Source organism: Barbus barbus, assembly GCF_936440315.1.
Source record: "Barbus barbus genome assembly, chromosome: 17".
Taxonomy (NCBI): domain Eukaryota; kingdom Metazoa; phylum Chordata; class Actinopteri; order Cypriniformes; family Cyprinidae; genus Barbus; species Barbus barbus.
Window position 1 is genome coordinate 1272213 of NC_136745.1, and position 18485 is coordinate 1290697.

Below are 18485 nucleotides of genomic sequence, written 5' to 3' on the forward strand. Positions count from 1 at the left end.
ACACGCAACAACAATGCACATCATCATAATGACAGAGACGGAAAGGAGTCAAAGGAATATTAATTTGTGACGGGGGGGGGGGGGGGGGGGGGGGGGTAACAATTAATGCACACTAAATAATCTGATAATACACAAATATAGTTTTACTTTAGGAACTAATTAACACATCACTTTTTATACAATGCATTTACAGGCAAATGCAACTGAAAACGATGCACACACACAGCCTCCACATTATTAGGTGTTTACATGCACCAATTATTAATCCAACTGAATCCAGTCTGATGTCAGAATATGAAAGTTCTGCTTATATGAATCCTATATGATTCACATGTACATGCATTTGCATGCTGGCACTTTTAGAAACTGAGAAAACAAATGTGATAGTCACTTTTTGCCTTAATGAAATGTCTAAGAATAAAGCTGATATGTATATCAGAAGAGCTTTTTTTTAGCAAATATTTAATTTTTAGTAAATATTTAGGTCTCCACTGACCAGTTCATAAGATGCAAGTAAACATACACATACTTGTAAGACATAAAATGTAATTAAATATGCATGAGGTATTTTGAATCTGAAGCCTCAATCTCTAATGTAAGAGTTGATTCAATTAAATGCCACAGAGCTATAGTAAACATCACATGCAGCATGTGGCCTTTTGTGCCTGATGGAGACTCTGCACATAAATCAACGTTTTCAGAAAAAAGAAAGAAAGAAAAGAAACAGTACAAATAAATAAGAGAAATATAAAAAATAAAAATTATTTGAAACAGAAATGGCTGGCAATGCACACAGACTAAAGGCCTGCTAACAATCACTGTGACTAAACATGAATCAGTTCTCATCTGTGGATCCCAACATACTGACTGCAAAACAGATCATTTTCTACCAACTTTTTCCAAGAGGTAGAGAATAAAAAACCTTACTGACAAATATGATAAGCTTTTGGGGTTCAAAGTATGATATAGGAGATATCATTACAGATTAACAGCAGAGGTGTATTTTGCATTAAAGAATATATCTGTATAGTCAAATGAGTCCTGCATTTAAGCATGCAAATGAACATAAGAAAATTGCACTCTGGAGGAAATTCTGGGTGATTTGCGCATATAATATTTGCAGCAAAATGTGGAATGCATATCATTTTATGGTCACACCACTTTGGGTGTGAACAGGCCTTAAAATTATAGTCTAACTTAGCTTTTTAAACCTGCAAATGAACAAGTGAAAACTTGAAGAGGACGTTACACTTTATCAGACATTTGGACATTACAAACAATCAACTGCTGGAAAATAGCACTACAAGATAGAAGAGGAGCTGTTAGTCTGTTTTCAATATCAGAGAAACTGTTAGAGTAGAACAAGAGATGCTTACCTCTTTGGATAAACGAGTAAATACATCCCCACCCCTGAGAAAATCCAAAATTAAATAGAGTTTCCCTTCTGTCTGAAAGGCTGTAAGTGAATAAAAAACTATATCAGAGCTGGGGAATTCTATGGAAATGTCAAACATACCACAAAAAATAAATAAAGCAAGCAAAGGAACAAAATGACTTTTAAACTGTTCCTTTAAGTCTATATTCATTGTATATAATGGATTTTATTTTCACATTTTTAAGTATACCTATTTTACGGTTTCAAAAGAAAACAGTTCATGGTATCAGCATTTTACAGATTAGACGGAGACATTTACATACACTCATGGCAGCACTGCTTTCTGAATTTATAAGAGCCACATTTACAAGTCACTGGGCACTATATATACAGTGCCCTCCAAAAGTATTGGAGCAGTAAAGACAAAATTGCTCCGTTGGCTGTGGAGTCAAGACATTTACAAATATGATTAAAAGATGAATATGAGACACAACTACAGAATGTCACATTTTATTATTAGCCATTTCAACACATAGATGTTTTACCAGCTAAGACGTTCAGCACTTTTATAGTTTCATCCCTCTATCTGATGAGAGCATAAGTATTGGAGCAGTTGCCTCTCAGGTCTTTCTAAGTGATCAGCTGTGTCCTGTTGCATTAATTCTTCAGATATTAAAAGCAGGGAATGTGTCGTATCAGTTATATCCATTACTTCTGTATTCTGAATCCTGCATTCGATGATGACACACAAACCAGGATGAAGATGAGGGAGCTGACTCTGAGAGAAAAGCAAGCAATTTGGATGCTAAAAGAAAAGAGGAAGTCAGTTAGAGCTCTATCAAAAACAAAGGGCATGGAGAAATCAAGAGTTTGGAAACCACCAGCAACCAACAACGACCTGATCGACTGAGAAAACAACAGTAGTTGATGACAGACAAATCATAAAAGATGTGAAAATGAATCCTAAAAGACGTGTCTGTAAAATCAGCAACAACTTCCAGAAAGCTGGGTGATGCTCTGACAATCTACTGTCCTCAGGAGACTTTGACACAGAATTACAGATGCTACAGAGCAAGATGCAGACCTCTGACCAGCACCAAACATAGAAAGGAAAGATTAGAGTTTGCAAAAAAGCACAAAGGTGAGCCAGAAGAGTTTTCGAACTGTGTTTATGGACCGATGAGACAAAGATGAACCTTTATCTAAGTGATGGGAAAGCAAAAATGTGGAGAAAAAAAGGGAACTGCAATGATCCCAAGCATACAGCCTCATCTGTAAAGCATGGTGGAGGTGGTGTCATGGCATGGGCATGCATGGCTGTCTCTGGAACAGGCCCTCTCAACTTTACTGATGACTTAATGCATGATGACAGTAGCAGAATGAATTAGGAAGGGTACAAAACCATCTTGCCTACCAATATTCAAGAAAATGCCACCAGATTCATTGGGAAGTGCTTCATATTGCATCAGGACAATGACCCAAAACACCCTGCCAGTTCAGTCTAGGAGTTTATAAGAGCAAAGAAATGGAAAGCCTTAGATTGCCCAAGTCAATCTCCAGATTTAAATCTGATTGAACATGAATTTCAGCAGCTGAAGAGGAGAGTAAAGGCAGAAACTCCCCAAAACAAGCAACAATTGAAATTGGCTGCATTAAAGGCTGGGAAAGTATTTCAAAGGATGAGAGCAAGAGTCTGGTGATGTCTATGGGTCACAGACTCACTGCTGTGATTGTGTGCAAGGGATCTGCAACTAAATAATAGCTTTTAATCTTTTATATCTGCCTTATGTTCAACTGTCCCAATACTTATGCTCACATCAGATAGAGGGATGAACTCTAAAAGTGCTGTTCTTTTTATTTGGTAAAACATGTATGTGTTGAAACGGCTAATAATAAAATGTGACATTCTGTAGTTTTGTCTCATATTCATCTTTTAATCATATTTGCAAATGTTTTGACTCCACAGCCAACAGAGCAATTTTGTCTTCACTGCTCCAATACTTATGGAGGGCACTGTGTGTGTATTGTCAAACAATCTTTAAACTATCACTCAGAAGATTTCTCCAGGAAGTCTTACCATAGTGCAACTTCACAATGAAAGGATGATTGACCTCCACCAGAATATCTCTCTCCATCTTGGTGCGAACTCTGTCCCTCACTGCAACACAACACACACAAACGAGGAATAAACACGAGTATAGCATCACAGAAATGTGCTGGCACTAATGCAGACACTCACTGACCTTTTAAAGATGCCTTTTTGAGCACCTTCATTGCATAAAGCTGTCCGGCATCCGGACCCATCAACTTCCGCACCAAAAACACCTGAGGACAGGACAGACCACAGATCACCTTCCAGCTTACACTGACACAATTCTCTCATATCAGCATACATGAAAACAAAATCTGATTGCTTGCAACAGGGACAAATGCTCAAACCAGTCTTGTTTCACAATGAAATTAAAAAAAGGGGAACTGTATTGGAGAATATTTGTTATTACCACCCCAAAAGAGTTTGAGGTCTTCGGTGATGGCGTGGGCCTTCAGATACAGGGAGTTAAGCGGCAATAATTCTCCTATTTCTGCACACAAACAAGCGGACAGAGACCCAACTTTTCTGGAGGTCTCAGTCCACCTCCAAACTAATTCCAACGCAGTTCAACTAAAATATGAATGCAACACGGACAAAAACACATCTACACAAAGCAAAACCCATTACAGCTTGGTAAAGGTTTGGAACCGCTGTCTCTTTGCAGCAGATCTTCATTTGTCTGTGCATCTGAGGAATTACTAGTGCTGTTTTGACTCCATAACATACTTTATAAGTTCTCAGCTTGTGAAATATCACCATATGCAGACACATACAAAACGTGCATTTAGCCCAGCATTTTATGGATGCTAGATGTTTAGATGCACAAATCAAATATAAAATCACCACACTCCTGAATACCCTAAACACAAAAAGAGGTTCAATGGCATGAGGCACTTTGCCAACGTATGGTTCAATTGTCTCAGAACCAAGGTGCACCACTTTTCTTTGGAAGAAGAAAGTATTGTCTTTAATACCTCTTTTGACTGGCGCATGTCGTGGAGAAACAGAGGACAGAACACAGCTAAACTGCACTGGCTGCCGCGCAAACTGAACTGTATTACAGTACTAGTAATCTGTAAACAGGCTTTTTGAAAGCTGGCTCCAGTGAATTTTTAAGAAAAAATTATTTAAAATCAAGAAGGATTTTCTAGACCAGTAAAAAATTGTCTTGCTTCAAGCAAAAACTCAATTTTGACTTGTTTTTGCTGAAAACAAGACCATTTTTTACTGGTCTAGAAAATCCTTCTTGATTTAAGAATTTAAGCAAGACCAAAAAAAATCTAAGAAAGAAAGGCATTTTTTGCAGTGTGCATCAGTAACGTGTCAGGAATTCGGGGCTGACCTGGCCCAGCATTTATGCCATGGACCTCGCAGCTTCGCCAACAGCTCAAGCGTCACATCAGAGCCCAGGTAGTGCTTGAGGGGGCATTGGTCAGTTCAGTAACAATACAATAACAGTTTGTTTTCACAGTTATGTAATATTAATAATCCTGCACATGATCAGTCACTCTAGCTAATGTTGATATCATTCTGAAGTCGAATCTTCTGATGTTCTGAAGAGTAGCTTATTTTGCACAATTTGCAGCACTGCAAAAACAGACAAAAACACCAGCTTCACCGTTTATCAAAAAATGTCGTTTCCCATAACATGAGCAGCAAAAAAAAACAAAAACAGCTCAATCTTTTGGATGTAAAAACTAGCAATTAAAATGCACTGCAGCAGTCTAAGACTTGTGAAGAATAGGGTTGGTATTTGAATGATCGATTCCAATTCTGCTTTAAAAAAATTCAGTAAAAAAAAAATTTAAGTTAGGCATTTAGATGTCAAACATTTATTCAGTCTTTTCACAAAGTGTTCTGTTGCGGCTGAATAAGATGAGCAGCTTACAGAACACTGAGCTCTTTTACACTTTTGCCGATGGTTTTAACAAAAAAAAAAAAAAAAAAAAAAAAACACCACAGCAAAAACAACTAAACTAATATAAAATTCAAACATTAAATTGTTAAAGACAAGTAAACAGTAATAAAATGGGAACAAACAAATCAATTTGTAATTGCATAAATACAACTGAACTAACTTCAGGTACAGAAATTGAAATCAAAAGTTTAAAAGCTGTGTTTATGATGATATACTGCTGTATTTTTGCGCATATTGGTTGGTAAATGTGAAAGAAGTCTGTTCCAGCTCGGAACAATCTTTTCTGCAGTGGAAATGCACAGAGCGGTTGGAGAACGGACACAGAACGGACATCCTCACGCTTCAGATGTGCACGGTACGCACAACAGTGTGCAAGTTATTTCTCTTCCTGCGCTTAAATGGTTTAAAATCACATTAAAATGCAAATGCAGGAATCATCAAGGAATTGAAAATGCACGTCTAATTGAATACCCAGTTCTTGGAAATTTGACAAATAGAACCCAACCCATGAAGAATGCAGTTAAAAAGATAATTAACAAAACTTATTTTCAACACAGCGTAGCATCTTAAAACAGGACATGACACAAGACACCAAGGAAAATTAGCGAGCGGTCAGACATAAATTGAGTGTGTTAATGCTCTATGTTTTAGCTGCTGGTCTGTGTGAATGATAGGAAGAGCGGCTGTCCACCGGAGAGTGCTTTCAGTCTGTTTCAGTCTCGCAGCTAACGCTCTGATGCAGCGCTGCAGGCAGAAATAGGCCCGAATCCCTTCGAGTCAAAGTGCAGGACTGATCCACAGATACCAGGAGTGTTTGGTTGCTGTTATCGCACCAGATCCTGAAGTTAGGCTTCTAATCCGACTGTACTCATGTATAGTAATAATGTAAGCAAGTTGCTAAAGGAACAGATAAAGGATTATGACTGAAAAAGAAAACGAATAACACTAAAGACAGATTTATGACACGAGTGGTAATTAGGCCTGCAGCGGAAACCAAACAGATACTGTACAGGGCTTTCAGTACCGAACATAATGAAACAAATTATTCATTATCTTTGGGTGCATCAAACAAAAAACTAAAATCATTTCGGAGGAAACAGCACTTCTCAGGTAAAGCACACTTAAGACACGAACCCAAGCGCATGACTGTATTCTAATAAGCACAGATCAACCAGCTGCCACAGCAAAACTGAGACTAGTTTTAAATTGTATCATTGACAACTGATTTTTGTTTATTGAAAATAAGACGTAATATTTAAAACATGAGATCTGAGGTGGAGAAAAATGATTTGAAACTTCAATAATCAAACCTGGAACTGAAAATACCACTTCATTTCTACACTGTTAATGTCTAAGATTTACTGCCATAATTATGCTGCTATGTTTAATAGTGTTTCAGTCATTTTGAAGTCATGTGCAATTGAGTGTCTTCACAATAAGAACTGCAGCAGCCACAGTCACTTACAAAATAAATCAGACGCTTCATTCTCCCTGTTGTACACAAATCCCACCAAACCATGAATTCTGTGCTCAGCCTGACTGTTAGCACGCATGAAGTGAAAGAACCACAGACCTTCCCAAAGGAGCCTTGTCCCAAAACCTTGAGCAGCTCAAACTGGCTGGGCTCGGCCTTCTCACAGCCCTCCTTCACATGATGAGTGATGGGAATCTCTTGATAAGCGCCCTCGTCCTGCACACACAACACAAACACAGACATATATCCTGACAAGTCTCTGGAGGACAGCTTACAAAACAAATCTAGATCACTTCCAGGATTTCCTTTCAACTGCGTGACGCTGCATGACTCAGCTGACGGACACCAGTTTGTGTTTACTTTCATCAGAAATAAAACAGGTTTATTAGTTACTGTTAACTTTATTCAGTACATTATTCAAAAACTCATCATTTCATCAAAGCTTGTGGTTAGTGGATGTGGGTTTGTAATGGCCAATGCAGATATCTTCGAGAGCAGGAGTAGCCAATTTACATACGGTCTTAATAGTTCGTTAAATAATGAAAATACATTTTTAACTGTGGCTTCCAAATACTTTGGGGCCTCTGTATATGATATATCACAATTCAACTTAAACAGTCAATAAAATGCACACCATTGCTGCAATAAAAATATTTATTTTACATAATTGTAATTATTTCGAAACAACGACTAAGACTTTTCCTTGATTATCTTCTACACACATAACCACTGTTATATTTTTAACTGTTTCAATATAACACTAACATTTTAGATACCAGCGAAATTTCACAATTCTCAATTTCGATCCCATAGCCAAAGTTTATAGCCTAATTAAAAATAACATTCAAACATCTTTAAAGACAAGTCCTCAGCAATAAAATAGGATCAAATAAATCAGAACTAGCAACACAGTAGCGTTAAAAACTACAGAACCTTAAAGAAAAGTAATCAAATCTAAAAATAAAACACTGCATCGCTTTCACTGTATGAATATAGTTAAATCATTGTTAAAACTACAAAAGTTAAGGGCAGTGAGTGACTTTGTTGTTGGAATGAGCTCAAAGACACAGACAGCATCAGGTTCATTAAGCTGCTGTCACTTTAGAATCAGAAAGAGCTTTATTGCCAAGAGTGTTTACACACACAAGGAATCTGTCTTGGTGTTAGGAGCTTCCTGTACAGAAGTACAAACATAGTGCAGACAACATAATTAAGACTGAATGCACAAATCCAATATGATACACATTTGATTTCCTTCTCAACTTACATTCAATTACATAACCGACACGGTTTACATGAATAAAAGAAAGGCATTTACACAATTTAGTGAGAAGATGTGACAGAGAACTGTGTATTTGTGTATCTGAGAGGAGTTTGTATCGGTGCAGGACTACTCAGTGCATCCTCTTGCACTTAAATGATTAAACTCACTTGAGTGTTTACTGCCAATACTTTCAAACACCTGCCAATTATAAACACTTGTGACGAGGATGGGCATTAATAAAGCCTCATGTTGAAAGCCTGATCTCCAGTCAGAGGAGTAATGGAGACAGAGATACTCACACAGTGTGTGTAGGACTCCTCCTCCATCGGCTCATCCATCATCTGATGCCCATTCACCTGAAACACACACAGCACAGCAGCAACACACACCATTCCCTCCTATTAGCAGTTACTTTTACTACATTTTTCCAATAAATCGATCAATATCTTTATGATTAGCTTAATTCACTGGTTAACCTACCAATAAATGATAACTGTAACTTCTGCCATTACATTTTCACATTTTTATTCAAACATTACCCAACACACACACACATATATATACCGGTGCTACTCATGACTGCTTTTGTGCTGCAGGGTCACATATGTGACGATTCAAATCGGTTGAGATGCTAAACAAATCACGATTCAATTAGGGGCAGGAGTTTATATGAATGTGTGTCTGAGGGGAACTTACTGTCTTTAGAAAAGTTTAGATGGTATTTTATCTTTTCATCTTTCCTCTATATAATAAATATTAAAGTCCATAAGTGCAGCGCTGCTTTGAAACCAGAGAAACGCTTTAAGCGCCACCTGCTGGCAGAGACTGAATCTGCTCTCCTTCAGCTCGTCTGCTGCTTCAGTTCATGCAGAGATTTTTATGCACAGTAGCTTCACAAAAACTGAAGTCAGACCACTCTGTTTTGCTTCAAATTTCGAAATTATACAAATCTAATTTAGATTAAAGACTGCTCATGTTTAAAAAAATCATGAATCGTATAGTGAGTGAATCGTTACATCCCTAATTGTCTATGCTACTTTTGCAGTGCGTTTTTAGTACTATTTAGTTTGATTGGTAACAGCCTATTATTCTAATGTATAAAATATTTGACAAAAAAGATAGTACATCTAATAGTATATGCACAGTACATCTAATAATGTAATGCAATACCAGAAATCAAGCGAGCAAATGTCATTCCTTAATGAAAAAGTTTATTTCAGTCTCTACTGTGAACGGAGCGAATGTGTGACCTGTGCTGGCAAAACAGTCGCAATGAGCAATTTAGTATTTTATTTTTTTTAACAAGTTATTTTTACAATCTCTATTAAAAAAAAACTTCAATGTTGTATGATTTTTTGGAATCTGACAAAAAAAAAAAGACTGAGCTACAGCTGTTTGAAGTCGATACAGTCAGCAAAGTCAATTTAGAGAAAAATCGAGTTAAAGTTTTCTGAAGGTCCCAAAGCAAAATCACAATATAGATCATTTTTAAACTTTGCAATTAACCATTAGAACAAAGATGTAAATAAACAGCAGAACAAATATAAGAAACAAATTAAAGAGTGCATTACTTTTTTAATCCTACATCTAAACATAAGCATTCAAGAAAAACAAATACTAATGAAATGTAAAAATCTCTTTAGTGTATTCATCACAAATAAATTAATTATTAAAACTACAAAAGCAGTTCAATCAAGAGCAGTGAGCGATTCCCTATTTCTGTTATTGGTAGATGAACATTAATGACAGAAGGCTTATATAATAAGATTTAGCCTCCTGTAATGTACAGATCCAATACTTGACGGACAGATATTCTGAAACACTGTAATTCTGTGTATATCAGGATCGCGCGGCGTCTGAGAGACGTGTCTTTAACCGGACGCTTCAGATGTGTCAGTCAGCGCAATCGCTTCTTTTACATCAGCATGGGTTGAACATCACATCTAGACTCATGCCATCAATAATTCGCTATGAATATTCACAAAACTGCATTGCTGTGATACACCAAACTTGAGCTGAGGAGGCACACCTCTCAGAAAACATACAAATAAAGGTCATTTCAGATGTTTAATTACTATTTGGAGCATTGGGAACACTAGAGGAGGGCTTAATGAACTCGTTTTTGTGAAAAAAAACATTCTAAATTCTACCAATACTGGGGTTTTTTGCCTGTAGCTCCAAATTAGGCAGTGCGCATTCTCGCTCATTTTGCCAGCACGGCTCACATATGAAGAATATGAACAGCTTTTAGAGTCATAAGTCCCCGACAGGCCTAAACCTTGATACGGTCTGATAAGCTGCTGGGCTCGTGAACATCATTCAGATTGCCTGCATTCATTCAACCTGACCTGCTGAAATCAAAACATGGTGTCACGCTAGCCAATGAGATTTCCCTTTGTGCATTAGCTCCGGCCACTGCTGAAGAAATCAGATCAAACATAGCTCTCTGCTGCATAAAAGGTTTAGACTAGTCCATTTTTTTTCTTTAAAACTGGTCTTTTTTTTAATTCGGTAACAAAAAACATAGATTAGTTTAAGTTAAATCTAAATGCTAGTTGGTCAGACTAATTCTTAATACACGGTCCTAACAGAGAGGTTCAGTTTATGCTACTGGCCCCGGATCAGTGTATGTGGGGCCGTTTACCTGATCTGCTCAGGAGTTTAGGAGTAAAGGGCATCATTTTCATTGCATGATGGATTTTGAAAATGCACGAGACATTCAGAAACGGCCACGTTTGTTCTGCAGAGACTCAATCAGCTGAGAGAGGCTTCTGCTTGTTTTTAAGCCTGAATAACTCTAACAGTCACAATATTGCTTAGCGTAATTATCAAAATGCAAATGAATGATGTTTCACAGTGAAGGAGTCACGGTGTTGATTTCCACGCGTCCAGCTCAGGATCACCGTGTGTTCAGTGTCTCACAGCGACGCTGTTCTCTGCATCTGCTCTCAGTTTGGGTCGCTCGGGAGAGTAACGAGTACCAGAGATTTGAGAAGTGTTCATCAACCTGAAGACCTCCCTGTGTGTTCGGCCAAAATAAGAACTTGACGGTTTAACATTTAAAAATGAATAAATTCAGACAAATATTAGTGATGCCATCTCATATTGAAAAATCAGAATTTTTTAGTATTGCAATACAATATTTCAAGGGTAACCTTTCTTATTCTGTTTAAGATTTTAACAACAATTTTACTTTATCCTAAATTTTTCCCTGAATGACTCAGCTCTTCCACAATATCAATAATACTGACATTTCATTTCATAACCATGCCTATATCTTACATCCTGACCCTAAGCTGTTATTGTAGCATGCTGAACACTGATGATGTTGAAGTGTGATCACAGAAAAGCACTTTAAGTCATTAATAACACACTGGTCCACCCGTAGAGCACAGGATCACACACACTTTACAGCAGACACTGATGATATTAACAGAATGTCTTGTAACTGCTATGAATAATAAAGATAAATCCCATGTATGGAAATTGATCCTGATAGCATCCTTCAGTGAGGAAGAGCCACAACACCGACACACCTCGGAGTCATTAAAGCAGTTAACTATTAGTAAAAATAGAAAGCTGTGCACTGATCTGGGTTACAGCAACACTTATCTGGACAAAAACCACTGCTGAATTTATATTATACATAAAGCCCAGTTCTGGCAGGATCCTGTCTCTTAGGTTTATGAGGTATTTTAGAGTGTTTTGTGGATTAATTGTGATTGTGTTGTTGGTGTGAGTGCTTGTTTTGTATTGTTTATATGTGAGCCCTTTATCTAAGACACATGTCTCTCTGGTGATGGATAGTAAAGTTATTAGACTCTATGAACACAAACAGACGGATATCTGGATATCTACAGACGGATAAACAGCAGATCAAACACCTTTAGTCTGATTGATGTAGTCGGTGTGTGACTAACAGATATAAAGCACTGAAGGAGTTATTTAGCCACAGATAACCTTAGTTTACACTGACATTCACGTGCGCGCGCTTTAGTCATGACTCATGAGGTGAATCCGATCAACAAGCGCAGGCTAATCGTCTTCATCTTCATCATGCTAGTGCTTCACCCTCCTCAGAAACACGACGACACTGACTGGAGCAGCGTTAGCTTTAGTGTTGTGAAGGATTGACTAGAAGCATCATTATCAGATGCTAACGGCTAATGCTAACGCTGTCGTTACGCGAGTCTCCACACTACGTGCGCGCACCCGCGCCGCTCTCATCACCGAAAACACACACAAGCCGCCGTTAACGGCACCGAGAATCCGCCGCGGCCGGTGAACGCGCTCATATGTGCGACATACCTCGCTGCTGACGCTCTGCACCTCCATTTGGCGCGAGGCCTCCTGCGCGGCGCCGAAGGACATCATGCGGTCGAGCTAGACGCGTGTTCCGCGAGGCATCTCCGCGTCGTGTGTGTCCGTTAAACGCGCGTGTGATCAGCTGACGCGAGCGATAGAACGCGCGGGCCGCTGCGCTCCCGATCCGCTCAAATATGGCCGTATCTGCGCGCGCCCGCTGAAGACGCCAGCGCTGACGTCACTCTGACGCAACCCAGCGGAGGATTTCCCCACCGAGGCGCGCGACCCCTTTAAAGTCCCCCTGTAGTGAAAATCAAGTGTTTTATGTTGTTTATTTGTCTATGCGGTGTTTTTAATATGCTTTTAGACCAGGGGTGGGGAACGTTGATCCTGGTGGGCCGGTGTCCCTGCAGAGTTTAGCTCCAACCCTAATCAAACACACCTGAACCAGCTAATCAAGGTCTTCAGGATGCAGTTAGGTTTTTTTTTCCCCAGGGTTTTTAGGGTTGGAGCTAAACTCTGCAGGAGAGTGGCCCTCCAGGATTAACGTTCCCCACCCCTGTTTTAGACAAACCATGTGCCAATCTATTAACCAACACCATAGCTCAGTGTTTTCTCCTTAAATCTGTAGTTTCCCAGGCACTCCCAGAAGCACAGTTTCAAACAGCTCTAGGTTTGCTACGTCACAAACCAATAACCAATCACGTCAAGGGATAGATTCCTATCACTAGCATGCAAAATATGTCAATACCAGCACAAAACCAAACATAAAGTAGAGCAAAAAACCCATGAAGCCATGGTTTAATGTGAATTTAGAACCGCTAACTTGCATTATAACCCGCGGCAACAGTGCAAAAGTAGCCCGGAGTCAGACCCACCTCTCTCGCAGCAGCGTATGCACTTCACTCGCGTATATATGTGCATGCATTCTTAGAAAGAAACTCAAGCAGGTTTGGAACAATTTAAGGGTGAGCAAATTATGACAGCATGCATAAAAATAAATGCATAAAATATGTTATTGCACACACGGCACAAAATTGTGCTTTACCATATAATACTCCAAATGTAGTTGTGCGATCAGGAGTGATGGCAATGAAGATTTTTATGTCATCTGCATTCAGGTGTCTCGAGACGATGAGATAGGCTCCAACAGTCCCCTAACCAGAGATAAGCAGTTTATCAGAAGCATGGCTGCTGTGTCCATGAACATGCAAAAGTGTTAAGTGTGACTCCTCGTTTAGGCCAGTGAGTGTTTTCTCATTTGACTATTATTCTGGATTCATACAGGCAGCCACCAGTTTGTGAAAATCCAGGGCTGTGTTTCCCAAAAGCATCATAATCCTGAGTAGATCGTAGCAGCATTGCCAGCAGGGACACGCAGACATATTGAAGGGCAGGGGCTCAAGTGGAAAAAGGGCACTTCTCATATTTATTAAAAAAAAAAATTCTTAACAAAGTGTTAAATATATTAGGGGTGTGATATTGACAAAAATATATCTCAATATTTTCTGGGATTTTATCGATAACGATAATTAGATGATATTTAGCTGAGTGTGTTACTGTGCTGGTATCTTAAGGACTGATGTGGACAGCTGACTCCTGAAGGTTTTGATATTCTGCATATTCTGTGTGGTGATCAGTTCACAGCAGTGGTAGAAATTAATCTTTTCCAATATGTTTAAAGTGATTTTTTACCTTTTATGGGCATTTGTACCTTTACAAAGCCCTTTTGTTCTAAAAGTGTGCATCATCTTTTGAGACAAATTCTTAAATTGAATTAGTCAATTAGAATAATAAGCCATTTGGGCTGTTACCAAGCAAATTAAATCAGTATTGACCAAATTAATCTTTGCAATGCAGAGGAAACACAGAAGCTGCGTCTGAAGTGGTGTTTAGATGCATTTACACTGTTTAATTCAGGACATGAATGCATTTAACCTACAGTTACACATGCATTAATACTGTTTTGATATTTTAAACATAAAACATTGAATAGGCCTACTGATATTTGAAATGATTAAAAAAATGAAAAGATACTTTAAATGTGAAATTAAAACAGGCAGTAGGTGGCAGCAAGTCACTGTTAATAAGTGAGTCATTGCGATTGAACCCGAATCATATAAACGGTTAATTCATTCAGGAACAAAACACCTTCATGTTGCTCAGAGACGCAAATTGGAATTATATTTATTGGCGAAATAAAGCAAAAACAGTCAATATTGTGTATAAAACGTAAGTGTCTTAATATTAAATTCTTGTTTATTGAACTGCTGTATAAAATCAATATCACATTTGTAATCATGCTGATTTTTGGTGGAAAAAACATCAGTCTTTGCGTGATACTGATTAACTATATGAAATTATATATAATATATACATTTCTGCCCCCATATCTTGAATTTTGTGATCATTCTAAATGCATTTTAATAAACTGAATCATGCAGTGAAAGAACACGCACTGGTCTAACCTACTAGACTTCCTATTGTTAGCTAACTTAAGTTACATGGTTACACACACACACACACACACACACAGAAGTGCGCAGATGGCACTAGGGACAGGAGGGACATGACCTCCCCAGATTCATAGTGACCCTATCCGTCCCGCTCACTGTCTCTATGAAAGGCGACATCGGTAAACAGAGGATTAATCAGGGTTTCCGCTGTGTACATAAGCCTAGTGGTGGCCCGGCCCGCTGTTCCTTAAACGTGCGCTAAGCGGTTTTTGAAAAATCGCTTTTGACCACAGAGTCGGACCGAGTCCCAAAACACACTTGCCTGGCATTGAAGCTGCTTTTGAATGCACGATCCCAATTGTTTTCACGATCCCAATTGTTGCAAAGCAGCTTTACAGAAAATATTACTACATTATATTTGGGAGTAGGTTATTAGTAGACTATGGCAAAAATGTACAGTCAGGGCTGGACTGGGACAAAAAATCGGCCCTGGCATTTTTTGGTCTGGGCAGCCCACCACCACATATATATACAGTTGGGCAAAAAAGTATTTAGTCAGCCACCAATTGTGCAAGTTCTCCCACTTAAAAAGATGAGAGAGGCCTGTAATTTTCATCATAGGTACACTTCAACTATGAGAGACAGAATGGGGGGAAAGAATCCAGGAAATCACATTGTAGGATTTTTAATGAATTAATTGGTAAATTCCTCAGTAAAATAAGAATTTGGTCACCTACAAACAAGCAAGATTTCTGGCTCTCACAGACCTGTAACTTCTTCTTTAAGAGGCTCCTCTGTCCTCCACTCGTTACCTGTATTAATGGCACCTGTTTGAACTCGTTATCAGTATAAAAGACACCTGTCCACAACCTCAAACAGTCACACTCCAAACTCCACTATGGCCAAGACCAAAGAGCTGTCGAAGGACACCAGAAACAAAATTGTAGACCTGCACCAGGCTGGGAAGACTGAATCTGCAATAGGCAAGCAGCTTGGTGTGAAGAAATCAACTGTGGGAGCAATTATTACAAAATGGAAGACATACAAGACCACTGATAATCTCCCTCGATCTGGGGCTCCACGCAAGATCTCACCCCGTGGGGTCAAAATGATCACAAGAACGGTGAGCAAAAATCCCAGAAGCACACGGAGGGACCTAGTGAATGACCTGCAGAGAGCTGGGACCAAAGTAACAAAGGCTACCATCAGTAACACACTACGCCGCCAGGGACTCAAATCCTGCAGTGCCAGACGTGTCCCCCTGCTTAAGCCAGTACATGTCCGGCCCGTCTGAAGCTTGCTAGAGAGCATTTGGATGATCCAGAAGAGGATTGGGAGAATATCATATGGTCAGATGAAACCAAAATAGAACTTTTTGGTAAAAACTCAGCTCGTCGTGTTTGGAGGAGAAAGAATGCTGAGTTGCATCCAAAGAACACCATACCTACTGTGAAGCATGGGGGTGGAAACATTATGCTTTGGGGCTGTTTTTCTGCAAAGGGACCAGGACGACTGATCCGTGTAAAGGAAAGAATGAATGGGGCCATGTATCGTGAGATTTTGAGTGAAAACCTCCTTCCATCAGCAAGGGCATTGAAGATGAAACGTGGCTGTGTCTTTCAGCATGACAATGATCCCAAACACACCGCCCGGGCAACGAAGGAGTGGCTTCGTATGAAGCATTTCAAGGTCCTGGAGTGGCCTAGCCAGTCTCCAGATCTCAACCCCATAGAAAATCTTTGGAGGGAGTTGAAAGTCTGTGTTGCCCAGCGACAGCCCCAAAACATCATTGCATCTAGTTGTTTTGGAGAAGAATAAAACGTCAGGTCCGACAATATCATGTCCTTTTTTATTTAAATCTAGATTTATTCGCATTGGCCCATGGAAACCTCTATGAACACACTTGACTTGGCAAAAAAAATCGTGGGGGGCAAATTTACGTTTTATTAAAGTGTTTACATATTCTACACTCATGGTGCACACACATTAGGATTGGTTAGATGCCTACCTCTGTTCCGAGTCCCTATCAAGCACTTTACCAATTCCTCTCCTCCTCCTGCCTGGCTCTTTGGTCCGCATCACTCACCGCAGAGCAAGCCTGTTCTTGATAAATCTGCTGTGAAAACGTGGGAAAAGCCGACGAGGAAGACGTTGGGGTGAAGCGATCTTTGTATACGCAGAGCAAAATACTTCATCGTTCCGTCTATAGCGCATTGTGATTGGGTGGTTTACGCTGTCAATACACGAGACAAACCAATGGGCCACTGGCTGCTCGCTGTCCCTGCGGGATGGCAAAAAAACAACAACATTCTGTCGGCCCCTTAAGTGCGTCAGCCCACCGGGAAAATGCCCGGTATGCCCAATTACCAATCCAGCCCTGTGTACAGTAAAATCTTGCAGTTAGTTACAACTTACATGTAATCAAACAGAGCACTATTAACTGCAATGATTAAATGTTGCGATTTAAAGGTTGTGATTAAGCAAAATTTAGTTGTTTTATATGTTGTTCCAGGGTTAGCATCATCTGAGATCTTCTGGGGGGTTGGCATCTCTTCTCAGGTGTTCGGTCATCTCAGATCTTCATAAGGGTTGGATCCAGACATGATCCCTTTGCTTAAAACCCCGGCTCCTGAAATAACAGCCTTTTACTATACTATACAGCAAGGGTGCCCAATCCTGGTCCTGGAGATCTACCTTCCTGCAGAGTTCAGCGCCAACCCTGCTCAAACACACCTGTCTGTTATTATCAAGTGATCCTTCAGATCCTGATTAGTTGGTTCAGTTGTGTTTGATCAGGGTTGGAGCTGAACTCTGCAGGAAGGTAGATCTTCAGGAACAGGGATCATAAGTAATTGGACAATTGACTCAAAAGCTGTTCCATGGACAGATGTGGGTTATTCCTTCGATATTTCTACATCAATTAAGCAGCTAAAAGGTCTAGAGCTGATTCTAATGTTGTGTTTCCACTACAGCATCTAATCTGTGCTCAGTGCCGCTGGCAACGCTACAACACCACTGCTTTGGGCCGTGTCAAATTTAGGTAAGAGCACGCCTCTGAAAACAATGTATGCACCCTGTTTGCGTTCCATCTTCTTCTTTTCACAGTGATTGGTTGTCGCCCGCATTTTTCGCTCAATATTTGCATAAAGTCGAGGAATGCCCAAACTTTTTGCCACTCTTGGCCGCTCTCAATGCTTACTCTGTGCCGCTTTCAATCCCATAATGCACTGCGTGAGCGTTTTAAGCTCAACTTCCATAGGAATGATTTGAAAAAACATGCTCCGCTGCGCTCGCTACGTGCCTGTGGAAACACACCGTAAGTGTGTCATTTGCATTTAAGAGCTGTTGCTGTGAACCACATCATGCGGTCAAAGGATCTCTCCATACAAGAGAAACAGAGGATTGTTAGGCTTCAAAAACAAAACGACTCCATCAGAGAGAGAGAGAGAGAGAGAGAGAGAGCAGGAACATTAGGAGCGGACAAATCAACAGTTTGGTGAAAACAAGACCGCACTGGTGAGCTCAGAAACATAAAAAGACCTGGATGTCCATGGAGAACAGCAGTGCTGGATGATCGGAGAATCCTCTCCATGCTGAAGAA

General features: G+C 39.6%; 1 protein-coding gene across 2 annotated transcripts in view; it reads right to left on the reverse strand.

Moving 5' to 3' along the window:
• Positions 1-12736, reverse strand: part of rps6kal (ribosomal protein S6 kinase a, like) — a 30781-nt gene extending 18045 nt beyond the window's left edge. For both annotated transcript variants that reach the window (XM_079439015.1, XM_079439014.1), the window contains exons 1-6: positions 12432-12736; positions 8423-8479; positions 6959-7075; positions 3619-3700; positions 3453-3533; positions 1377-1456 (exon numbers count right to left, since the gene is read on the reverse strand). In XM_079439015.1, coding sequence (XP_079295141.1) covers positions 1377-1456; positions 3453-3533; positions 3619-3700; positions 6959-7075; positions 8423-8479; positions 12432-12497 — 483 coding nt within the window. In that variant the 5' untranslated portion in view covers positions 12498-12736. The remainder of the gene's footprint in view (positions 1-1376; positions 1457-3452; positions 3534-3618; positions 3701-6958; positions 7076-8422; positions 8480-12431) is intronic.
• Between the last annotated feature and the right edge of the window lie 5749 nt (positions 12737-18485).